This window comes from Leopardus geoffroyi, chromosome C3 (genome assembly GCF_018350155.1).
Source record: "Leopardus geoffroyi isolate Oge1 chromosome C3, O.geoffroyi_Oge1_pat1.0, whole genome shotgun sequence".
In the NCBI taxonomy this organism is placed as follows: domain Eukaryota; kingdom Metazoa; phylum Chordata; class Mammalia; order Carnivora; family Felidae; genus Leopardus; species Leopardus geoffroyi.
Genome location: NC_059338.1, coordinates 38886019 through 38910015, shown reverse-complemented (window position 1 = coordinate 38910015; position 23997 = coordinate 38886019). Strand labels below are relative to the sequence as shown.

Sequence of the window (23997 nt, the reverse complement as noted above, 5' to 3'; positions counted from 1 at the left end):
TGTTTTCCAATAATCTAGAGTCCTATACTAATATTGAGAGACACGAGACACACACACACACACACACACACACTTAAAAGTGAGCCCTGAGGATGCGTTCCAAAATTAACTGCAAAAACCCTTGGTATCACAGTTCTACGGGTACACTGTTCCCCACCTGGGGCGTCCGCCTTTTGAATCTCCCAAGGACATCATAAAAATACGCTAAAACACGTTTTTTTCTTCTTAGCTCTCACAAAGTCACCACCTCCTACCCTCCCGTAGGCCTACACAGAGCTGTTCGGCTCTTAGTTTAGTTCTTGTTTCTTTAAGACAGAAGTCGGGTGTTTGCCCTATTCCGAAATGGCCGCCCATGCTTCCCCCGCTCTGCGCATGCTACTTGAACGCAATTCGGAGTTGTAATTCGCAGACTTTCGCGGCGCAAGATGGGGACTTGGCGGCCGACGAGCCCGAACCTCCCAGCATGCCTTGCAGCCCGGCCGGGAGTCCCGACGTCTAGTGATGGGGAGCCCCTGGTGCTTTCGGCCGCCGCATCAGGTGTAGAGGTCGAGCCCCGAGCCTGGGAATTGGACGACCGCAGAGGAGAAAATGGAAGCGTGGCGCTGTGTGAGGAGGGGCTACGGCCGCTGTGTGGTGGGAAGAGGCCGGTCAGTAGGGCTGGGTGGCAGGAGGGAGGAGGGAGGGGCGGGGGCGGGCGGCCCGGGTAAACCCGGGGCGGGGCGGGCTGGGGGAGGAAGGAGGAGGAAGAGGGTCCGGGCGGCGGTGCCGCCGGGACGAGCCTCCGGAGACCCCGAGGGATAGGTAAACCCGGCGCGGAGCCGGCGGGACGCTTGGCCGACGCGGGCCGGGCCGGGCCCGGGTCGGGCCCGGGGCGATCGATCGCCCGCAGGGCTAGTGCCTTCCCGACCTGGCTGGGCCTTGGAGCCCCGGCCCACTTTCCCCCAGCCCTGCCCCCGAGCCAGCCTGAACCCCCGCCCCGGTCCCCGGCCTCCTCCCAGGCCTCGGCACCCGCCGGGAGCTGAGCGTCCGCGGGGAAGCCGCCCGTCCGCAGTAGGTCCCGGGGCGGCCTGACCCCGAGAGGCGCGCGCATCGCACGCACGCCCGGGGGTTTGCTGTTTGCGATGTTAGTGTCTCTCTCTCAAACTTGAGTCATTTGTGTACCAGCCTTTACGATTATTACCGAATTCTCGTTCCACACTTGTGTTTACTGCATTTTCCTTGAAATTGACTCATTTTTTTGAAAAAGCACTTAAGTAGTGCTGCCTATATTAGCATCGCCCCAAGCAGTACCCGTGAAATCTTGGGTTTGATGTACTGATTATGGTTTTTTTTCCTAATAAATACTTAGATGTGAAAAATCGAAAAGTTTAATTGTGTACCGTATGAAACGGACTGGTATACCGCACCTGGGAAACAGCACTGTATTAATTATTATATATTATGGGGATCCGGTTTTAATCTCCTATAGTCCGGGCTTGATGACAATTCAGTTCAACAGTGTTTTCCTGAGTACCAGCTGTGTGCCAGGCACTGTGCTAGGCACTTGGGAAGAGGCCAGGATTAAAATGAGTAAGAAAGCTCTGGCCTTGAAGGAGCTTATCATCTTAAGAGCAAAAGACGTCTCTATAAGTAATTACAAATACAAAGAATAAGTTTTGCAGCCACGAGTATTATATGGCAACATGGTAGCTTATTAGCATGGACCAAGCACCCAAATCTCTATGGCTTTCAGAGTTGTCACAAAGCAGAGTAGCATGCCCATGTCATGCCTTTAAAGATTTACAATTAAGTTGAATTTAGAGAACAATTGGAGAATGCAAAAGTTCATAATAAATTATATAGAACAGCAAAAGTATATGATAAAAATTTTAAATGCCTTTGAATTAACATATAAAAGTTAAAAAAAACAGTAAATACTATTTAAACTAAGTTTCTTTGGTGGTAGAAGTGAACATTATTAACACTGTCTTCAAGTGTACCTTTAATGAATTCTAGGAAAGGATAGAAGTCCTCTGAATCCAAAATTTTTGCCAGAATAGTATGGTAAGAAGATGGTGCTTGAGTTGTATTGTTTCTTAAGAGTGCCTGAGAACAAATTATTCAAGTTAATGATAACACTACTTTGGCGATGTTTTGGATGATCAGTATATTGGTTGGAATGTTGGTGAATTATTAATGAGTAAGCTCTATCCCATTTCATTTCCCTCAAGGAGAAGCATGCCATGAAAAAAAAAAAAAGATGGAAAATAAATTATCCACCTGCTGATTAGCAAGAAAGGTAGTTTGGTGAAGTTGTGATAGGTTTTTGTTTTCTTAGCTATACAAATGTTTGGAAAATGTAATCTTGGTTAAAAACAACTGTTCAGAAGCCTGTTTTTACTACAAACCCAAGTTGGAGGAGAGATTGGCTTTAATTGTAGTCAGCTCATGTATTCCATAGTGATTTAATTCTTATGTTTGCTGTGGATTTTATTTATCCAGAGTTTATTAGATACTAGAAGGCTACTCTGAAAACCAGTTTGATGGTTAATCTCTCAGTTGAACTGAGGACTTTTTGAAGTGTATGTGGTGTTTTGGGAGCCTGGTGGAGTCTATGTTAAGTATTTAGAATACCATTCATAGGTGTTGAAGGACAGCTTTGAGGTATTGCTACTAATAATTAAATCATGGCTGCTTTTGCCTGTCCTTCATAGATCTTGAAGATTTTTTTTTTTCAGATTCATATATATATATGTATATATATATAAAATATAATTATATTATATAACATATATACATATATATATATATTTTTAGAGAGAGACAGCACATGAGCAGGGGAGAGGGGCAGACGGAGAGGGAAAGAGAGAGGGAGAGAGAGAATCTTAAGCAGGCTCCATGCTCAGCTCAGAGTTCTACAAGGGGCTCGATCCCACCACCATGAGATCATGACCTGAGCCAAAATCAAGAGACAGACGCTTAACCAACTCAGCCACCCTAGAAGCCAAAGTTTAAATATCAGGCATTATCTTGCCTTGAGGAGACAGATTTGGATTTAATGTGCTATAGCTGAACAAAAAGTGGTACCTCAAGGAGTGTATTTATTTCTTTTAGATACCCCATGTTTCCCCATCACCAGAAGAGTCTGGGCAGAGATTGGACTACACCGTGGGAGAATCTGCAAAGGTGTTGCTGGAACAGACATATTTCTAGTTGTATGAGGTGGCCTGGACATTATTCTCGTGCTCCTTACCCATACTTCAGTAGTAGGCATTTTTCACTACATTGGAGACCACCTTGTTTGTTTGAGTCTAGAACTCCGTTTCAGTACTGGAACTGGAGACCTGACAGCCTGAGCCACAGCTCTTTGATTCATCTCTCTAGTTACATCATGAACTCTGAGGGAGATGAGCCTTCATCAAAACGAAGAAAACACCAAGGTAAAGGTGACGTTTATCTTGGTGGAAAAATAGATGTAAGCCATAGAAGGAAACTTTCCTATCTGATAATCCTTAAAACCTCCTCCGGGTTTTGGAGGGGTTTAGTATTTGTTTTCAACCCATAGTTTTCTATTAGGAAAAAGGAAATTATTTTTTTAAATGACGTCTTGATTTATATCTATTTTTATCTTTTGTGTATATCTGACAGTAAAAATACAGGAAACTATATATAAAGAGAGAGGGGGAGAATGAGGTTGGGAAAGAATGTAGGACTAGATTAAAACATTAAGTTTAAGAATAGTTATCAAATCCATTGATTTAAAAACAGGTCCTTAGACTTTCTAGAAATTGGTATATGTTCTTGGGAGTCCACAGATCTATAAAAAAATTAAATTTCAGGTTTTTATTATTTGCTTATTTACTTTAAAGATTTTATTTTTAAGTAATCTCCACACCCAACATGGGACTCGACCTCACAACCCTGAGATCAAGAGTCGCACGTTCCACTGACTGACCCAGCCAGGTGCCCCTCATGTTTTTATTTTTAATGCTAACTTTTTAATGTAAGACCAAAGGATATTCTTAAAGACACACAATCATTAATTGAAAGATATTTTCTTACAGAGTAAGATTTTAGCTTACTCAATGTATTTATTGTACTGAGGTTTATACACATAATCTTGAGTCTGTGGGATGTCTTATCTTTTAATAAGGGAACCACAACTTTTTCAGCTTTGAGAATGAGTTTTTTCTAAATATGTTGATTATTTCTAGATTTGTCAGATTGTTTGCAATTCACTAGACTCGCTCTGTGCTGCCAGCCCTGCCTCCTCCCCCAAAGTATGTATGAATTATCTAAGTGGAACTTGGAGTTGTCTTTCTTACTGGGCTATGTTTTCGGTGAAGATAATTCCTCTGGAGATATTTGAAAATAGACCGTATAAGTGTTTCTGTGTAGAGAGCTGACATAAGTTTGTCAAAGGAAGACGTACAGAGTTAGTCTCACTTGGAAGTCAGAGCTCGAAGGTTAGCTAGACGATTAATTAGTGCTCTTTTAAATAGAAATTCTACTACACATTTGAGTAGAAATTGTAAGCACTGAAAGTGAAAATCTATTTGTATAATATTTAACCACAGCATGTGTTCATAAGTCAATATTCTTTTGAATGAACAAAAGATGTATTGTAGAGGCATTAAAATTAGGTTCCTAAGAACAGTCAATCCATAACCTGTAAATCTAGGGCTGTATGATGACATGAGATGGCTTTTCATTCATGTATTCGTTGTTGATCAGGTCAGCACACTGCTCTCTTGCTTAGCCTTTGTAAATCTGGTGTGCTCCCAGGTGGAGTTGTGGCTTACTGACATAAGCATGGGCTCAGGAACCACTCCCTGCTCTCATTCTGTCCCACCACTAATTGTGTCAGCTTGGACAGGTTATGGAGCCTCTCTGCTCCTTGGTTTCCAAGTGTAAAATAATGCCTACTTTGAAAGCCTGTTGAGGATGAAATGAGACATATCAAAGTGCCTAATACACTGTTGGCTTCATAGTAGGTACTCAGAAAATCGTGGTGGTGGTGTTTTCCCTTTAATGAATGGGGGATGACATTTACATACTGATAAACTTTGATTGCGACCTGACTCTTTATATGTCCATTCTTCCTAGGTATTGTGAATAAGGAAAATGCTCTTCGTTAAGCCATATTTGTGACTTCCGATAATTCACTAATACTTTTCAATCAAGAGAACAGCCTTCTAACTTGCCTATCACTTTAAAGTGGTATTTGAAGGAATTGTGTGACACAATTATGACTTTTTAATTAGGCGCCCTAAAAACCTGATCAGGCCTATTGCTTACTTTCTTTGATTCATCTGTCTTCTCTGCTGTGATCACCTTGTTCCTCCTGACATGGAAGGTATATAAGCTTTTGTAGTGTGACTGTATGTTGTGAAGTAGATGAAGGCCAAAGACTGTCCTCTCTCAGTCGTCTTCCGATTGTCTTCCATGGAACCCTAGCTCTCAAACACATTTCTATATGTTTATTAAAAGCAAATGTGGTCAGGAGAAAATATGTATTTACCCCATCAGCCAGCCCCAGTCTATTAGGGATTGATGGCCATGACACGAAAGTAATGCCAAAGAGTTATACAAGCTTGAGAAGGTTGAAAGCCACTCTTTAATTAGATAATCTGATGGTTTCAGTTACTTCAGAAATGGAACTGCAAGAAGAGTTGGCTTACAAACACTTGCCAGGACTATACAATTCTCAGTGCATTTCTGTGCCCTTACATATACATATTTTATAGGAAAATATGAACACCTTTTTTAGACCTTCATTTTTCGTATCTTAATATGATGGTGGCTCCAGGGTAGGGCTGTAACTTTGTGATGGTGGCTTGCATTTTGTTTGCATGACTAGAGCCCTTTGCATCTCGTATACATACAAAGACTATGATTTGTGGCTAAAAACCATCAATAGACAGTCCCCAATTTATGAATGAATTGTGTTCTAGATAATTAGTTCTTGAGAATCAGTTGTGGATCATCAGTTTCCGTTTTCCCCATACAAACTATGTTACAAATCTCAGGGTAGTTCTGTGGAGTCAGTACAATTAGGTGTAGTTCTGGGCCTTTGCAGGTAGGATTCTCTTTATTCAGTGAAGGATAGGGAAGAATATGGTTTCCATCCCTTTCCTGGGTATAGGACAAGCTGTAGGCTAAGTTCTGTAATCCTTGAAGACTTTTGTTGAGTTTGGTTTTCTTTCCTTCCACCTTTTTTTTCTTTACTCTTCTCAGGCGCTTAGTACCTTCATGGTATCGTATGTCTCCCAGCACCACGTTCCACCCAGACCTCACTATTCATAAAAATTATCTTCCTCTTTGAGCCTCTGGTCAAAATCTCTATTCCCCCCATGCAGCAGACATTAAACATGTTTACCAGAGGATATTTAAAATTTTTTTACTTTATTGGCATTTCTACAGAGTTTATTGATACTCTGATTGTAAATATATCATCATTGTAGACGATTTAGAAAAATCATCCACAGTCCTTCCACTCAGAAATAACCGCTCTTAAAAATACTGGTGTATTTCCTTTTGGTCTTTTTTTCCCCTATGTATAGAATATTTTTCCTCAATTTAATTTTTAATTAGTGGAATCCTAGGTATTGTAATCCAGTGAAGCGAAAACCTTCATGTAGGAGAAGGAAGATGTTCTAGGACTGAGGTTTTTCATGTAATTTTAATCATGCTTGAAAGTCCCATCTCCAAACCTGTTTTCCCAAGTTCTTCCCTTTGTTTTCCCCTTCTGTTGAGCTCATGGAATCTCTAAAACTTCCACATTTTTCTTCATGGTTTCCATGGCAGTAAGAGTATCCTCCTTAATGGTGGGGTGAGAGAGACAAGGTCAAAGGGGTGTATGTACATTTGCGTGTGTGTGCAGGTCGTTTCTAAGTCGAGGACTACCTATAGTTGAAAAATCTCGTGCTGTCTGATTCTCCTCTCGTATTGTGTCTTTGCAGAATGTAAACTATCACAATTCCTGGTCGCTCACTGCATGCTGGGCTTTTCAGCCAGCCCTTACCATTTACTAGCATTCTGCACCTGTGTTCTCTCTAACTTTTGCTTTGGTGTGCATTAAAAAGAATTCTTGTGTTCATTTCGTTTGCATCATTCCACTAAATACTGCTTCCACATGTTGGCATCATACACCCTTCATTCATGTCTAAACCAGAATTCTGAGATGAGTTCTTGCTAGAACTTAATCATTTGATGATCTTATCTTACTCATAGGAAATAAAATATAGTGCAAAATCATCTTATTGAACAGTCAACTGTGACATTCAAATACAGTTGACCTTTGAACAATACACAAACTGCGTAGGTCCACTTACACGTGTGCCTTTCTGATAAGTATGACACAGCACTGTAAATGTATTTTCTCTTCTTTATGATTTTCTTAATAACGATTTCTTTTCTCTAGCTTACTTGATTGTAAGAATACAGTATATAACACATATAACATACAAATTATGTGCTAATCTACTATTTATGTTACCAGTAAGACTTCCAGTCAACGGTAAGCTATTACTAGTTAAGTTTTGGGGGAGTCAGAAGTTTTATGCAGATGCTTTTGAGGTGCTTTTGACCCCCCTCCCCCCGCATTGTTCAAGGGTCAACTGTATATTGTTATGGTTATGAAGTTGCTGAGCTTATCTGGCAGAGCCACTTGTTAACCATAAGTAAGTGAGAAACTAGGACCCCTATTCAGTCTTAGCTTTATTAACACACTCTCAAGTCTCCAAAATGACTTGCCAGATCCTTTTAAACTTGTTTTGTACCTGTTGGTCAGTCATTATATCATTTTACTGCCTTTGTAATCAATTTGATGACAACTTCCAGTTACTTAGTGCTATGTTGCCATTTCCTAGGGGAAAACGTTCTGTTCATTGCCTGTAGGAGTTTTTAAAAGGCAAGAAAAAAACTGACATAAGGAAAATTGATGGTTTGTTTTTCATTAACTCTTTATATGTTGTTCAATATATTTTAACAGGCACAATACAACGGCACTGGGAATATATATGTAACCATAATAAAGACAAGACGAAGATCCTAGGAGACAAAAATGTTGACCCCAAATGTGAAGACAGCGATAACAAGTTTGACTTCTCAGTGATGTCCTATAATATACTTTCACAAGATTTATTGGAAGACAATTCACACCTCTATAGACACTGCCGGCAGCCAGTTTTACACTGGAGTTTTAGGTTTCCCAATATTTTGAAAGAAATTAAACACTTTGATGCAGATGTAAGTGCAGAATATCATCAAAATTCTTCACATAAAAGTTCACTTGTGTACTGAATGGTTTTATCCCTTTCGTTTGTGGTATGAGAAGGTTTTAAATACAGTGATGGAACAGTTTTTAACAACGTAACATGACTTCCAAAGAGTCATTTGCTAATGGTTGTTGGTATAAATAATCACTAAAATTTCAAAAAAGATCCAAAAAGTTCTACTTATCCGTCAGTTTTGAGACAGAGACTGGCAGTATATGAAGTATTTATTTAGTAACGGTTTCCTTTGACTTGAAATGTAAATCATTCTTGTAAAAATCTAGATGATGGCATTCAAAGAAATGACCTCTGGAAAGTACTAAAAGGACATAGTACTAAGGAACATTTTAATTCAAGAAGGACTTAGTACAAAAGAACATTTTAATTCAAGAAAAAGACTCCAATATGTAAATTAAAAAGATTTCTTTTGGGAAATACAAGTTTCAGATAGTAAGAGACAAAGCTTCATGTATTTAAAGGCCAGGGTTTGGGGACTGATCAAATTTGGAAACGTTAATTTGATAGTTAAAAAGAAGAAAAGGATTATGTCTTTTATTTCAAGTTTCATTAGGTTTTTAGAATTTTAAAAGCCTGTTTTTAAAGATGAAAGCACCAGAAAGTTCATATTTGGGCTCTGTTTTAATTCACACCATGTTTTTCTTCCAAGGTACTTTGTTTGCAAGAAGTTCAAGAAGATCATTATGGAGCAGAAATCAGACCCAGTTTGGAATCTTTGGGTACAATGTAACTTTTATTTTAGCCAGATTTATTTTGGAAGATCTGCGTGCTGTGAAAGCAATACTTGCTAACAAAGATGTGTGGTATATTGGGCAAAAAAATCTTAATTTTGAAAAAACTTAATATCCATTTCAAAAAGTCAGGAAGAGATTGAGGTATTTCAAGTGGAAACTTTTGTGTTCATATAGCATTTTAATTCAAACAAAAAAGCATGTGAGAATCTCTTATTAGCTTCCTTTCCAGTAGTTGCTCTACCCACAGCTAGACGTCTCAGATTCTAAGTTCTATATCAGAGATCATTCTGTCTGGTTAGCTAATGGGTAGAAGCTAAAAACCTGCTTGATAAGTGAACACTTCTAGAAACAGTGCATCTGTTTGAGAACTGCTGCCTACTTTGCATTCCTTCCTCGGCAAATATTTTTTGAATGCCTACTATATCCTATGCACTGTGGTGGTACAGCAGTGAGCAAATAGATAAAAAGGCTCTGTCCTTGTGGAGCCTACATTCTGGTGGAGGAAGGCTGACAACAAGTCAAATAAATACTTAAATAGCACACTAGGTAATGATAATTTTGGAGAAAAGCAGGAAAGTAGAATGGGTCAGGTTTCACTCTTAAACAATGATCAGAGAAGGTAGGTAACATTCGCGCAAAGACTTGAAGGAGGTGAAGGAACAAGCCATGCCTATAGCATTCCAGACAGCGGAAATAGCAAAGCAAAGACCCTGACGTAGGAGTGCTTCAAGGCAGGTGAGGAGGCAGGTGCGTGTTGAGTGGAACAGGGGAAGAGTTATAGGCAAAAAGGTCAGAGCTGTGTCATAGCAGGGGGTGGGGATGGTGGTGGTAGCTTATCGTAAGCCCTTATGTAGTCTTTGTCACAACTTTTACTAGGATGGAAATGACAGCGTGATGATGCACATTAACATATTGGAGACTAAAGTCTGCAAGTAAAGAGACCCATTCCTAGGACCTAGACCCAGTCCCAAACTTAACATCCTACATTGTTAATGTTTTGCAGGATATACTTTGATAAACGTTGTTCAAAGATATCAGGAGAGCTGTGTTTTGCCATATGTATGTTTATAGTGGTAGTCCCTCGTGTTAAATTTATGCCTTTCTTATAGGTTATCACTGTGAATACAAGATGCGGACAGGAAGGAAACCCGACGGCTGTGCCATTTGCTTCAAACATTCCAAGTTTTCACTCTTATCAGTGAACCCGGTGGAATTCTACCGCCGTGATGTCCCTCTGTTGGACAGAGACAACGTTGGATTAGTGTTACTCCTGCAGCCCAAACTTCCACGTGCTGCCTCTCCTGTGATCTGTGTAGCTAACACACATCTCTTGTATAATCCAAGGCGAGGGGATATTAAACTGACCCAACTGGCGATGCTTCTGGCAGAGATTTCCAGTGTTGCCCATCAGAAAGACGGCAGCTTCTGCCCTATCGTGATGTGCGGTGACTTTAATTCTGTTCCTGGTTCTCCACTCTATAGTTTTATAAAGGAAGGAAAATTGAATTATGAAGGACTCGCCATCGGAAAGGTAAGTGCTTGCTTCATGGTTAGTAGGAAACGGACGTAGTCTCTGTTCCTATAGCATGAGGATCGTGGTCATACGGCTGTTGAAAACCTCAGATGACCCAGTACCCTCACTTCACCAAGCTATGATGATTTTCCCAACTACTAATGAGTAATTGTGTTCACTTGGTTGAATTTCAGCTTTCCCATCTATCTGTGGCAACATTCTGCTTGGAGGAATTGGCAGGCAGCAGAATATCCTAAATGGGGGAGAAGAAGAAAAAATTAAAGCATTGACAGACAGTACTTCGTAAAGGGGCGCTTGGCCGGCTCAGTCAATAGAACATGTGACTCTTGATCTCAGAGTCGTGAGTTCAAGCCACGTTGCGTGCGGAGCATACTGAAAGACTAAAACTTTTAAAAAAATACTTCATAAATAAGGAACTATTCATAAGGGGGTAGAACGGAATTTTGAATGCTGGATGTGGACAGTGTAGTTGGCAAAACAGTAATTTAATATTTCTTTAGTATGCACATCTTCCTTTTCATAATGGTAAATATTTTAATTCCTTAGCTGCCTATATCCCGTGTTTATCCCATGTTTTTTTCTTCCTTGTGCTCTCTGTTGCTTCAGATCATTTATTTCATCTTCAGGATTTTAACCAAAATAAACTCTCCACCACTGAGTTTTCAGTGATGGTTTAAAATTTTGTGAGAGTTGATCTCTCTAAGTATTTTATATAATAGGAGCTCTGTTGCAGGGAGCAAAAAGGGGGGTGCAGCATTAGTCTAAAGCTATAGACCATGTAGATGTCCAAATTAGAATAACGTGTGGGAAAAGATTGCCATTTTTATGTAAACAGTAACTTTTTTCTGACCTATATTTGAATAAGATTTTGTAAAGCACAAATAATCACTTTCTATGATAAAGAAAGGGTAATATTTACCATTCTTGGATTTCCTCTTCTTATTTAAGACATAAACTTTTCAATACATAAACTACTTAAAATCTGTTCACTTAAGATACCTGTTGAAATTTTGTTTAGGTATCTGGCCAGGAACAGTCTTCACGGGGACAAAGAATTTTATCTATTCCAATTTGGCCCCCAAACCTAGGTATCTCACAGAACTGTGTGTATGAGGTACAGCAGTTACCAAAAGTAGAAAAGACAGGTAAGTGTTTGCAGTATATTTTGCCAGTCTCCTTGATAGTAGTGTTCCCTTTGAAGACCTAAAACTAAATTTTTCAAGGGATGCCATCTCAGGGATGAATATTCATATATAAAAACATAATGCTTACTTGTTCAATTCTTTGTTAAAGAACTCTAAATTTACCATTTTTAAGTTGGCCTTCCAGAATTATCTGCATGAATTACTTGCATGTTGTTTTGGAAATCAGTTTTGCTAATTATGGAGACCATCAAAACATACAGATTCCCGGATGAAACATTTAACTAGGCATCCTGTCTAAACTAGATATATCTTAAATATCGTTCCTAGCGTAAGAGGACTATTCTGTGGCAAACTAGAACAAAAGAGTATATTGATAGTTTAATATATTTCTCTTTGTTCTTACAGATGGTGATCTGACACAAACAGAGCTGGACAAAACAGAGGTCCTAGTGACAGCTGAAAAGTGAGTTCTGAAAAGCCAACAATAGACATTTACTAACTTTAGTTGGGTAAAAAAATCATTTCTCAAAAATCTCTTTGGATAAAAAATGAAAATTCCATGCTGATGAAGAAAACTGGCTCTTGAGTCAAATAGACCTGCGTTCCAGTCCTAACTTTGCTACATTTTAGCTGTGTAATTTTGAGCAAGAAAATTAAGATCTCTGCGATTCAGTTTCCTTACCTATAATTTGGGTAGTTGTGAGGATAGCGTGAGATAAAGCATGGAAAGCTTGATGTTTGACTCTTATGAGGGGCTTAAGGCAGTGTTATTTAAATTTTTTTTTTTTTTTCGACGTTTATTTATTTTTGGGACAGAGAGAGACAGAGCATGAACGGGGGAGGGGCAGAGAGAGAGGGAGACACAGAATCGGAAACAGGCTCCAGGCTCCGAGCCATCAGCCCAGAGCCCGACGCGGGGCTCGAACTCACGGACCGCGAGATCGTGACCTGGCTGAAGTCGGACGCTCAACCGACTGCGCCACCCAGGCGCCCCAAGGCAGTGTTATTTAAAGCAAAGAGCCTGTCCCTGCACCTGGGCCAGCTAGTACTCAGAAATTGATCGCTATTACGTGCTTTTACAAAGGTCAAGATCACAGGAAAATACCATGCTTAGCCTCCTTTGACTTACTGGATCTTACAGTTTGTAGGGGAATTGACTCAAAAAAAGGATATACCAACATAAATAATTATACTTAAATTTTATAAATACTTTATAAAGACATTCACATCTCTTAAACTACAGGAAGGGGTTGTCAAAGGTGGAGGGGTGAAGATGCCTGGATTACCGGTTATCAAAGATGCATGAATATTTGGGGCTATGGTTGAGAAACAGATGAATATTAATACCACGGGATGGAGGTCTTATCTTATCTCTTTGGGAGATTCTTGAAATGTCTTGATTTTATATCGTAGCCCTTTTATTCGTATTTTAATGTTTGTTTTAACATTTATATTTAGGGACCAAATTAGAATCACCTCTTACTCATTTTATCTGCTTTCTTCTCAGTCTTACTATATTTTGCATACCTTGTTTTGACAAAATATTCTCTCATATGTAAGAACCTAGTAAGATAGGAAGTAATAGTTTTTGAAATTTTAAAAAAGAATATTTAAAAATTCGTGATTAAACCTTTCAAATATAGTAAAAACTTCCCTGAGTAAGATTAATAAAAAGGCTAATCTGACTAACAAATATTTGGTTTTGAGTAATTCTAAAATGTTTTTATAACAAAATGGGGTATAAGAAAAGATACTTTTAAGTATCTGTATATAAATATAGTGTGTTTATATGCAGAGCTTATATCTATAAACCAAAAAATTGATAGAGAACAGTTTGCAGGAGGCATATTTTACATTTAATAGTGTTGTAAATATAAGTCCTTAGACATAAAATGTTGCTAAAACTTGAAAGTAAGGGCATTTTGAAACAGTTACCTTTGTTCTTTGACATTGAGCTTTTTTCTTTCTTTTAATGTTTATCTTTGAGAGAGGCAGAGCGCGAGCAAGGGAAGGGCAGAGAGAGAGGGAGACACAGAATCCGAAGCAGGCTCCAGGCTCTGAGCTATCAGCACAGAGCCCAACACAGGGCTTGAGCTCAGGAACTGTGAAATCATGACCTGAGCTGAAGTTGGATGCTTAACCAGCTGAGCCACCCAGGCGCCCCTGACATTGAGCTTTTTAAAAAGCAGGGCAGCATCTTTATATGTGTATCTTAAGCACCTAAGATAGTGCTTAGAACTTAGTAGATATTTGTTAAATTTTTGTTGAATTTTAGAAAGTTAAAAAAAAATTTTCCATGATATAAAAGACCTTTAATCTTCAAGATATGTTTATAGGAAATGATTTTTAAACCCTTTATTTAGTATATCACATGTATGTGTAGCATGGGATAAATATAAACCATTACAGAACCTGTTTTAAGATGCAGTACAAAATTATCTGATATATCACAGCAAGAATAATCATAGAAAAATATGGCCCTCTGACAATGAAAGTCTGGCGGACTCTACATAACATTCATAAAGGCTACTTTTTCTTAAAAACACAACAGGAGCGCCTGGGTGGCTTAGTTGGTTGAGCATCCAACTCTTGATTGTCATCTCAGGTAATGATCTCAGGGTCACGGGATCGAGCCGTGCATCAGCTCCGCACTGAGCATGGATCCTGCTTAAGATTGTCTCTCTCTCCCTCTCTCCCTTCCCGCCCCCGAGCCTCTCTCCTGTCTCTCCCCCTCCTCCTTCTTCCTCTGTACCTTTCCCCCATTTGTGTGCTGTCATTAAATTAAATTAAATTTATAACAACAAATAACTTATAAATTGTGTTAGAATACGTATTAATAAGTGGGGGCTCTCAAATATGTTACAATTAATAATCACATTAGTATGTTAATTATTGAGCTTTTTCCCTCTGTGTGTCACAGCCTTGTTAATGGGTTTTGGATATCCCTACATGAATAAATGAATGTCAGATTGTGATATTGTCTCTTTTAAAAAGCTTCTCTGAATGCCTGGTTTTGTCTGGATATTAAGTGAGAAAGTGCTTTAAAAAGGAGGAATTCTAGGGGCACCTGGGTGGCGCAGTCGGTTAAGCGTCCGACTTCAGCCAGGTCACGATCTCGCGGTCTGTGAGTTCGAGCCCCGTGTCGGGCTCTGGGCTGATGGCTCAGAGCCTGGAGCCTGTTTCCGACTCTGTGTCTCCCTCTCTCTCTGCCCCTCCCCCGTTCATGCTCTGTCTCTCTCTGTCCCAAAAATAAATAAACGTTGAAAAAAAAAAATGTTTTTAAAAAGGAGGAATTCTAGGGGTGCCTGGGTGGCTCAGTCAGTTGAGCCTCCGACGTCAGCTCAGGTCATGATCTCGTGGTCTGGATTCAAGTCCCGCATCAGGCTCTGTGCTGATAGCTCAGAGCCTGGAGCCTGCTTCAGATTCTGTGTCTCCTTTCTCTCTCTCTCTCTCTCTCTCTCTCTCTCTGCCTCTCTGCCCTTCCCTCATTCACCCTCTGTCTCTCAAAAATAAATAAACATTACAAATAATAATAAAAATAAATAAATAGGAGGAGTTCTAAAAATCAAAAACTTGATGGATGCTAAGCACTTTTTCTTTTCATTTTAGATTATCTTCAAATTTACACCACCATTTCAGCTTGTCGTCTGTTTATTCACATTATTTTCCTGACACTGGAATTCCAGAAGTGACCACTTGTCATTCCCGAAGTGCCATAACTGTGGATTATATTTTCTATTCTGCCGAAAAGGAAGACGTTGCTGGGCAGCCAGGTAAAGAATGCGTGTGATCTTACATTGTGCCTGAGAATACAGTAACTAAAACCTAAGGGCTGAGGCTGAGAGGGTCAGCTAAACATCTGGTGAAGTTCTAGACTTAAAAGTTTAAAATATTTTGAAATTGGTAATATGTTTGAGTTTATCAGCTAATCCCCTGCAAAACACAGAGGCAGTGATGCACCTCAAAGCAAGTTATTGCCTACGATGTCTGTCCTTAGTGCCTCCTTCCAGTTCCAGTCAGCTTCTTGGTTTTCATTTTATTGGTTTTACTTGCCATAAGTGTACTGTTTTTCTTGTGACAGCAACATCAGATAGTGTTGTACTTAAGTTTTACTGAGACATGCTGCCTTCATTGGAGGACCTTGCCTATAATGCCAGCAATAGTGTTGTCCTGTTGACCCTGGAATACTGGATCTTTCCAGATCGATAAGTCCATTATGTGAATATGTGGTTTCAAAAAGCGAAGGTGATAAAACACTTTTCCTTGTATGATTCAGTGAAAGTAAGGTTTTAAATATTAACCAAATGATTTGATGTGGAGAAGAAAATGCAGTTTAAAATGACTGGCAGTCAAAAAAATACCATTCAGAAAACTTCGAAAGTCCAAAATGCGGGCAGATGTTTTGTCTTTTCTGATTCCACCCCCCCCTTTTTTTTTTACTACTTTTTTTTTTTTTTTTTTTTTTTACTACTTTTTTCCTTTTTTCTCCTATTTGTGGTTTCCTTCCTACTGAGGATAACTATTAGTAATACTCAGGACTTGGTTTACCCTGCCCACTAGAGCGAGTCTAGGAAATAGTCTTCCTGCTTTGAATTTGTTGTAGGGGTAGTTGTCATGCTGTAAGTGTTCACTAGGTGGCGGGAGTGTGCCATGGACCAGCATCTCCAATGATCCTGTTAGAATACATCCTCTTTCTCTACTGTAGGCATTGACTCTGTGGGACCAAAGTATACTAATTTTTCTTTAATGTTTATTTTTGAGAGAGAGAGAGCATGAGCAGGGAGGGGCAGAGAGAGAATCCCAAGCAGGCTCTGTGCTGCCAGCTGTCAATGCCACCCAGCTGGCTGAGCCACCCAGGTGTCCCCAAAGTTTACTAATTTATTCTCTCTCCAGTCACCTTATAAACTTCCTACTCCACCATGGCTGGATCTTTCTGCTTTATACAACTACAGAATAGTTGATAAATGAATTTATGTAGTTGTCAATCCCAAATTACTTCTAACATTATCTTTACACTGATACTTTTTCTAAAGATTACTTGCAGGGGTATCTGGCTGGCTTGGTTGGCAGAGCTTAATCGCAGGGTCATGAGTTCAAGCCCCATGTTGGGTATAGAGATTACTAAAAAAAACAAACAGAAAAATAAGATTATTCGTAGAACTGAAAACAAAAAACTCTGAACTAGAAAAAAACAAACATCTGAAACTGCTGTGTGTCTGAGAATTATAATTAGGTTATAACTCAATATGAAATTTAATCATGCGGTGCTGGATGGCTCAGTCAGTTAAAGCATCTGACTCTTGATTTTGGCTCAGGTCATGATCCCAGGGTTGTGGGATCAAGCCTCGCATCGGGCTTTGCACTGACAGCACTGGGCCTGCTTGAGGTTCTCTCTCTCCCTCTTCCTGCCCCTCCTCTACTCACACGTGCACTCCCTCTCTCTCTCCCTATCAAAATAAATAAACTTCAAAAAATTAAATGAAATTTAGTCATATTCTAAGAACTGTTTCCTATTAGACTTCTAGAGGGATCTGAAGTTCCTGATCATCATTTTTTAAAAAAATAAAGACTTGTGTGATTCATTTACAGTGACCTGTTGACACAGTTATGCTAAATATTAATGTGTTTCTTTAATGTAGGAGCTGAAGTTGCTCTGGTTGGTGGCTTGAAACTTCTGGCCAGACTATCACTCCTTACAGAACAAGACTTATGGACTGTTAACGGACTTCCAAATGAAAATAACTCTTCGGATCATCTGCCTTTATTGGCTAAGTTCAGACTTGAGCTGTGACTCTTCTTTGATGACACATATACTTTTGTGTCCAATTTGTATTCTTTTTCACAAAGTGTAAAATAGCTCTTGAGAGTTTGCATGTTTATTTTTGCGCTGTGGAGTTTCGGAAGAGGTTCTGTTCAAGGCTTCAAACAGATGTCGGAAGAAACAAGTTTACAACAATTTTCTTTGTAATAATGAAAAAGTATTTTCCTGACCAGTGAGTTCTAAATGCTCCCTCCTTATTGTAAAAGAGTTGTAAATATTTTTTATCCTAAATCCCAGTAAAATTGACAGTGATTTTTAAATATAGTGCATCCTCTAGTGTTAGTAAAGAATTTCAGTTGATGTTTTTGGCAAGCTTTACAGTGGATCCAAAGTATCTCTGAGTTCTTGCAAACCACAACTCATTTCCCTTCCAGAAGGCTTGATTTCATTGTGCGGACCATCTGTTTGTCAAGTCCTAATTCATCTCAGAAATCACTGGGTCGTTCACAAGTGTCTAACCAACCATTTTAGTTTGGTTTTGAGGGGGCGTAATGATGCTTTCTAAAATTGTACAAATTGCTTAATCCAGCTTATTACTATCCTGAGCCATGTAATGTGTCTACATTTTGTTGGGAAATGTAGTAGGAGAGTTTTACACATGCCCTCTCTTTTCCATCCTGTGGGACAGACCATTCCAGCATGCCGGAAAGAGGCAGAGACTGGGTTTTAACGCTTTCGTTTCCCTAGCAATTTTTTTTTCCTTTTTTCTATTCCATTTCAGGAAGACATCCCTAGGTTGGGGGAGAGACTTTATTTTTCTGAACCAGTTCTATAGAAATTTATTTTATTAGGAAGCTTGTCTTTAGAACAAAATGTCAGCTATAAGATTATTTTGGTTTTGCCTCAGATACTTAGGAAGCCCGCAGAACTAGTGGGGAGATACCAACTTGGAGACCTAATACTCTCAAGTAGTAATTTAAGCTTAGTGATTTTGTTTCTAAGATGTTAGCTACTTTGTTTTCTTTTATCATGAGGCCGCAGGGTGCATGGTGCTGACATTTTTTTTTGTAAAATGGTTAAGAGCAGGTCTAATTAGTCTCACAGCTGGCACTATGTGAATGTTTGAATCAAAAATTTTAAAACCGGAAAAGTGAAAATGTCCCCTTTTTTGAGGCATTAGGATCAAAGAGTTATGTGCGTTTTTACTAAGTAGTAATTTTATATTTGAATTACACTGAATTATAAAAGTTTCTACAATGGGCATTCTTCGTAGAATGACTCCTGTGAAATTAGAAAGCAGTAGTTCCTCCAAGTCCTGGACTTCAAAGGTTTTTGTACGAAAGTATATTGACTACAGTTATTTTTTAACAAAATAAATCAGATGACTACCTGAACAAAGCATGTGGGTTATAAGGATTTGCCTAGTAAAAATTGTAATAAGCAATTATTTTTAAATGTTTCATTTCTCACTTTTTTGGGTTTTTACTTACAGTATTACCTGTAGTTCTAAGATTTTCCACATTTTCTAGTAACAGTTTGCAGAATATTCAGTGTTCTAATTAGCAGATATTGTTGCCGTCAAATAATAATAGTGTAATTGATCCCTTTTAATATTGGGGAAAGAAAAAAGAAAATTCATTAAGTACCGCTTTGTGTTACGTGAGTTTATTAACAAATAATTTTGTGTATAGGTCATTGTTGGCAAACTAACATCCCTGAAAACCTCTGTGAAAACTTAATGTTTTATATCCTGATTAATATATTGACTTTAGGCCCTTTTCATGTGCTTCACTTTGTAGAGTTAATCCATAAAAATGCTTTCTACTTTAACCTATAAAGTGTACTAGTGTTTTGTGAACTGGAGGCCAAAGCGTCCATGTAATAACCTTCCCACAGGTTTTTAAAGCTCCACTAAAATTATCTACTTGTCTTTCCTTTTTATGGTCAGAAGAATTGGAAACTCTGTTGGAGCCTTGTACTTACCTGCCAAGAGCATTTAAACCTGGTTCATCGCGGAAGCCAAATCCCCCCCAGTCTGAAGTGCTGTACTATCCAAGTTTTAAAATGGAAAGAGACACTGTTGAGTAATGAATTTTGGTTTTACTATACCTTTTGATATCAACATACTATGCATGTTTGAAATCTTGTCTTTTTTTCGGAATTTAGCAGCTGTCTGCTTTTAACCCTTTGCTTTCCTAAAAACCCAAGTTAGAGATCCAGAGAGTTCAAGGGGTTGAACGAACAGAGAAGTCAAGTCATTTGCACTGTGTCCCTGTGAATCACCTAATAAATTACTACACTAGTGCATCTATGGCTGAAGGTTTTGTGGCAGACGTGCTAAGCTGCATATGCTGGGCTGTTGCCCCTTCTAAACTATTTCATTACCCTGAGCCTGTATTACTTAGGGTGATGCTGAGATGTAAGTGAATTAAGATGTGGCAAAACAGAACAGTGTTTAATAAAGAGTCTGAAAATTGTGGAAGACAGGGATGAGAGAGTGATAAACATGTTTGCCAGGACAAGTATGTAGTCAAAGGACAAGAAAAAAAATAAATCACACCATCTTACATTCTTGGAAGAAGAACAATCCTTCAGTTTCCAGGATGGTTTTATTAAAGTCCCATGCTGTGTATAAACATACAAGTGATGAGAAAAACGTTAACTTGAAACATGCACTTATCTGGCATTCTCTAAAATACCATTATACAAGTTTTCCTTTACTTAGAAAAATACCCACTAAAACAATCACAGTTTTCCTTAAAGATTTAAAAAAAATGTATTGGCCAGAACAAAGTCCAGGAGAATAAACAAGATTCTGAATTGTGTGTCAAAAAAACTGTACAAGGTTGTACATAAAACTATAGCTTACAAAAGCCTCGGGTATAGTAAGAATACAGAATTAAGATCTCCAAAGTTCTATTTACCAATATCTATTAATAAAATCCTTATGAAATAATTGACTTAGAAAAAGTGAAATGCTCATGATTTCAAAGTGTATAGAAAATACTAAATATCACTTTCTGAAATAAAGTGTACTCAAAACAGCACAGCATGTAGTCTAAAATCAAGATTTCTGTCATCCATTTAAACTTTGCCATGTATCCCCATAATGGCTTGAGCACAAAACTTCTCTTGCATGAATAACTTTCAATACTAGATTCAAATCATCTCATAGATTTCCTTTTTTTGAATTATAGCCAGTCTTAAAATCCATTTTGGGGGGTAAATCATGTCATGGTTTTTTTTTTGTTGTTGTTGTTTTTTTTAACCTTAGTATCATTTTAATTAAATTATTGCACTAGAATTTAGGAGTTTGGTGCCTGTCTCAGATCTTTTAGAAATTAACATAATTCCATAGGCAATGAAAATAGAATGAAAACTAAGAGCATTTTAAATTAATTTTCCTGTTTCTGCCACGAACACTTGCTTTGGGGAAATGAATCTTAAAATCAAGGAGTGGAAAAAAATCAGGTTACTAATTGAATCATCAAGACAGTTGGCAGTTTTAAGGCTTATACATCAGAATATTAGAAATGGTCTGTGTTCCTGTTCTTTTACCCATTTTTGTGGGAAACAAGGCTCTGCAACTACTGGCCTTTTCTATTTTGGATGGGACAGCACTTGAGCAACACTTGGAAAATCCTGTTCCAGGCTCTTAGAAAATCCTTACTCTAAGCTACTTATACTGCAGTGGTATAAGTGCAGTGGTATAAATACTTATTGGAGATAACAAGATTTCACATTGATAAACATAAGATATGTAAATCTTGTTTTTCATACATAAAAGGAGCTAAGTCGGGATTGTTTTAGAAGAAGAACGAATTGACTAAGTCAAATGAGTTTGCCTTATGAAGACGTATAAAGAAACCTCATTTTAAACTCTGATAATAGTATTCTTAAAGTGACCAAGTTCAGAATTTTTAACTTCTGTATCTTCACCTAATTGAGATGTATGCTTACTCGGTACTTTTCATGTAAAGGACATTAAACGTCCTTCTTTTTCAAGAAAATACTTTCCGTTGATGCCATCGAGTTTTAGCATAAAGCGAGCTCGTGCATACGTGGCCAAAGGACAAAGTCACCTTCGGTGGTTTTATTGGTCAAGAATCAAGCAGATTCTTACTTTTTTTACTCCCTTTCTGAAATCCCCTTCAGTGAAAGAAAGCCAGAGAGGAAGCACTGAGACTAACATAACACTTTCATTGACTAGTAGACTTCACTTAAATACGCCTGTGGGCCTCACGAGTTGGCATGGCGGCTGAGAAAACATAGATGCAACAGAAGCATACTCCTGATATTGCTAACACAGATTTGGCTGTTAGAGTTCTTCTGTGTGGCCCGCAACCGGAAGTTCCACTGTGCCCACCATATGCAGGCCACATGCTCCTACTGCCCTTGATGGACTACATCAGGCTATGAGGTGTAACCCTGTACCTGAGAGACTTTTCCATTTTAAAAAAGGTTCTGCTTCTCTCATTCACTGCATTTTCCAATTGCTAGTTCCTAAATGTCACGAAGTGGTACTTTAAAAAGCAAGGTACTGGAAAATGATCACATCGTGCCACGCTTGGTCTTAATATAAGACATCGGAACACGTCTCTACCAGCCGTGAGTCCTTCAGAATCAAGGTCTGACTCAGAGTTCAAAAATCAGATGGAGCGTTGAAGAGAAAGGTTATCTGCTTCTCCAGGCTCTCTACTGATCCACTGCGGGCCTCTGCCTTTCTGAGTGTGTGACTGTCAGATGTCGCTGCAGTAATGCTCACTTTGTGTCGCGGCGCTATGACCTCTTGTGCTTTTTTTTTTTTTTCTTTTTTGCTGGAGTTTGCAAAGTTTAAATGTCAGTGACAGAACATAGACTACCTCCTGCACGTGCTTTTTGTTTTGTTTTGAAAGAACAGAAACTGCTGTCCATGAATGCTTTAAGAAAGATTAAGAAGTAGTTCCAACATCCTGAAAATAGTTTCCCGTACTGCCAGAAGAATTTCAGTGCTTTTTTTTTTTTAGTAAAACACTTGATATAATACCTTAAATCTCATTATGTGCGCACCAGGAAAAAATTCCAAACTTTGTGGAGATCCCCATTGGAAATATCGGGGAAGCAATACAAATAGAATATAAAAAAAATGAAAACACCATTAAGTTTGCATATCTGATGTCAAGATGCTGAGGTAATATTGACTGCTTAAAAAAAAAAAATCCCACCAATCTTTGCCTCTGTTATTGCTGAAAAAGACATTAATACTGACTGAGTTACCTTACTATATCAAAAGTAGGAGGGAGGGTTTCATTAACATTTCCTACCGGTGAGGCATAATGTTCAAAAGCAAGTCAACAAAAACAGGTGAGTGGGAAAACATAAAACTACAGTTTATGGTATTACCCTTTCTATCTGTAGTGAGGGAGTCAGTCCAACCGCAGTGGGCTTTCTTACTTCAGCCTTTCCATGGTTGCCCCTTCGTGAATTTTCTTTCAAAGTCAATTGTTGCCACCCACTCCGCTTCCACATCCAAGTGAATCCGTAAAAATAAAATCCACAGGTTCTCCATAAATAGTTGCAGTTCCTCCTGAAGATGCTGGGGTAAAGTGCAGAGAGAAGCACCAGAGAAGCCCCCTTGTTGGCTGATATGGCTTGCCTAAATTCGGATTTGGTAGCCCACTTCATTCAGCGTGCCGAGGTCAGCCACCTTCTTCTCAGGCAGTGCAGGCCTAAGGGACCAAGAAAGGTGGTAGAGTGAGGGCATGGGAGAGAGAAAGGTCACTTAGACTCTGGGAACTCTGTTTCTTTCTCCTAACCCTTCTGGTGCTTGTCCCCTCCACCCCCACCCCCCCACCAGCCTGAGTTCCCAGCTCAACCTCGTGTTCTCAGGTCCACTTCTATGGGATCTAGGGAACATTTTCACAGGCTTTTGATGTACAGTTCAAAAGCATTTTGGGGTTGCCAAATGAGTTTGTCCAACCTGAAGCCTGAATTCGGTCACACTCTAACTTCTGAAACCCAGTTATCCGTAAACCTTGCAAGGGTCTAAAAAGTTACATCTAATACGGTAGAACTAAAAACCTGAGCCAGATTCTCTTTGAATTCTTAGCTTCCTGGTGTTTGTGCCCCGGGGGAAGCCCAGCCACTAACTTCAAGACCGCTCAGGTGACAGATTCGCAGGGAGAGATTCTCTACTATCTTTGATAGAGGGTTACTGTTCAGGCCTGAATGCACAAAGTCGGGGCAAATCCTTTACAATTCATCTGAAAAAGCATGTCAGGTGTGGAAACTCATTCAGTGGCAAATCATCTCCTCTCTAAATACGTTTTCTGAAGTACTAAGCATTTATGTGAAGTCATGTAAGAAAGTACTTCAAGCTAGTAAAGGAAAATCAGAAGGCGCATCATCTGTCTTCATTAAAGACATTTCCTTGATGATTTCCCAATATAAAACTATGCCTAAGCATTCGACGACTTAGCTCACAGTTTCCCCATTTCTCAGTGAGCCTCCTACCCTCTTTGATAAGAGAGAACTGAGATTAAAAACCAAGTTTAGCAAAACAAAAAAACAA

General features: G+C 39.0%; 2 protein-coding genes across 15 annotated transcripts in view; one reads left to right on the top strand and one right to left on the bottom strand.

Moving 5' to 3' along the window:
- The first annotated feature begins 392 nt into the window (after positions 1 to 392).
- On the top strand, positions 393 to 19277 carry ANGEL2 (angel homolog 2). 10 transcript variants are annotated; one of them, XM_045452496.1, is made up of 9 exons: positions 393 to 647; positions 3094 to 3419; positions 7973 to 8229; positions 8923 to 8992; positions 10117 to 10538; positions 11560 to 11686; positions 12092 to 12149; positions 15296 to 15459; positions 17326 to 19277. In XM_045452496.1, exons 1-9 carry the CDS (start codon positions 589 to 591, stop codon positions 17475 to 17477), a joined length of 1635 nt encoding a protein of 544 aa, XP_045308452.1. In that variant the 5' UTR covers positions 393 to 588; the 3' UTR covers positions 17478 to 19277. The 10 variants fall into 10 exon arrangements, with proteins under 10 accessions (XP_045308452.1, XP_045308457.1, XP_045308461.1 ...); XM_045452500.1 differs by having other exon boundaries at positions 510 to 606; XM_045452502.1 differs by lacking the exon at positions 3094 to 3419 and adding an exon at positions 5086 to 5335 and having other exon boundaries at positions 553 to 647.
- Positions 10536 to 23997, bottom strand: part of VASH2 (vasohibin 2) — a 51363-nt gene continuing 37901 nt past the window's right edge. For 3 of the 5 annotated variants that reach the window (XM_045452507.1, XM_045452509.1, XM_045452508.1), the window contains one exon: positions 20038 to 23155. In XM_045452507.1, coding sequence (XP_045308463.1) covers positions 23083 to 23155 — 73 coding nt within the window. In that variant the 3' untranslated portion in view covers positions 20038 to 23082. Of the gene's footprint in view, positions 10774 to 20037; positions 23156 to 23997 lie in introns of those variants that run through there. The other 2 variants (XR_006705715.1, XR_006705716.1) reach the window with 2 other exon arrangements.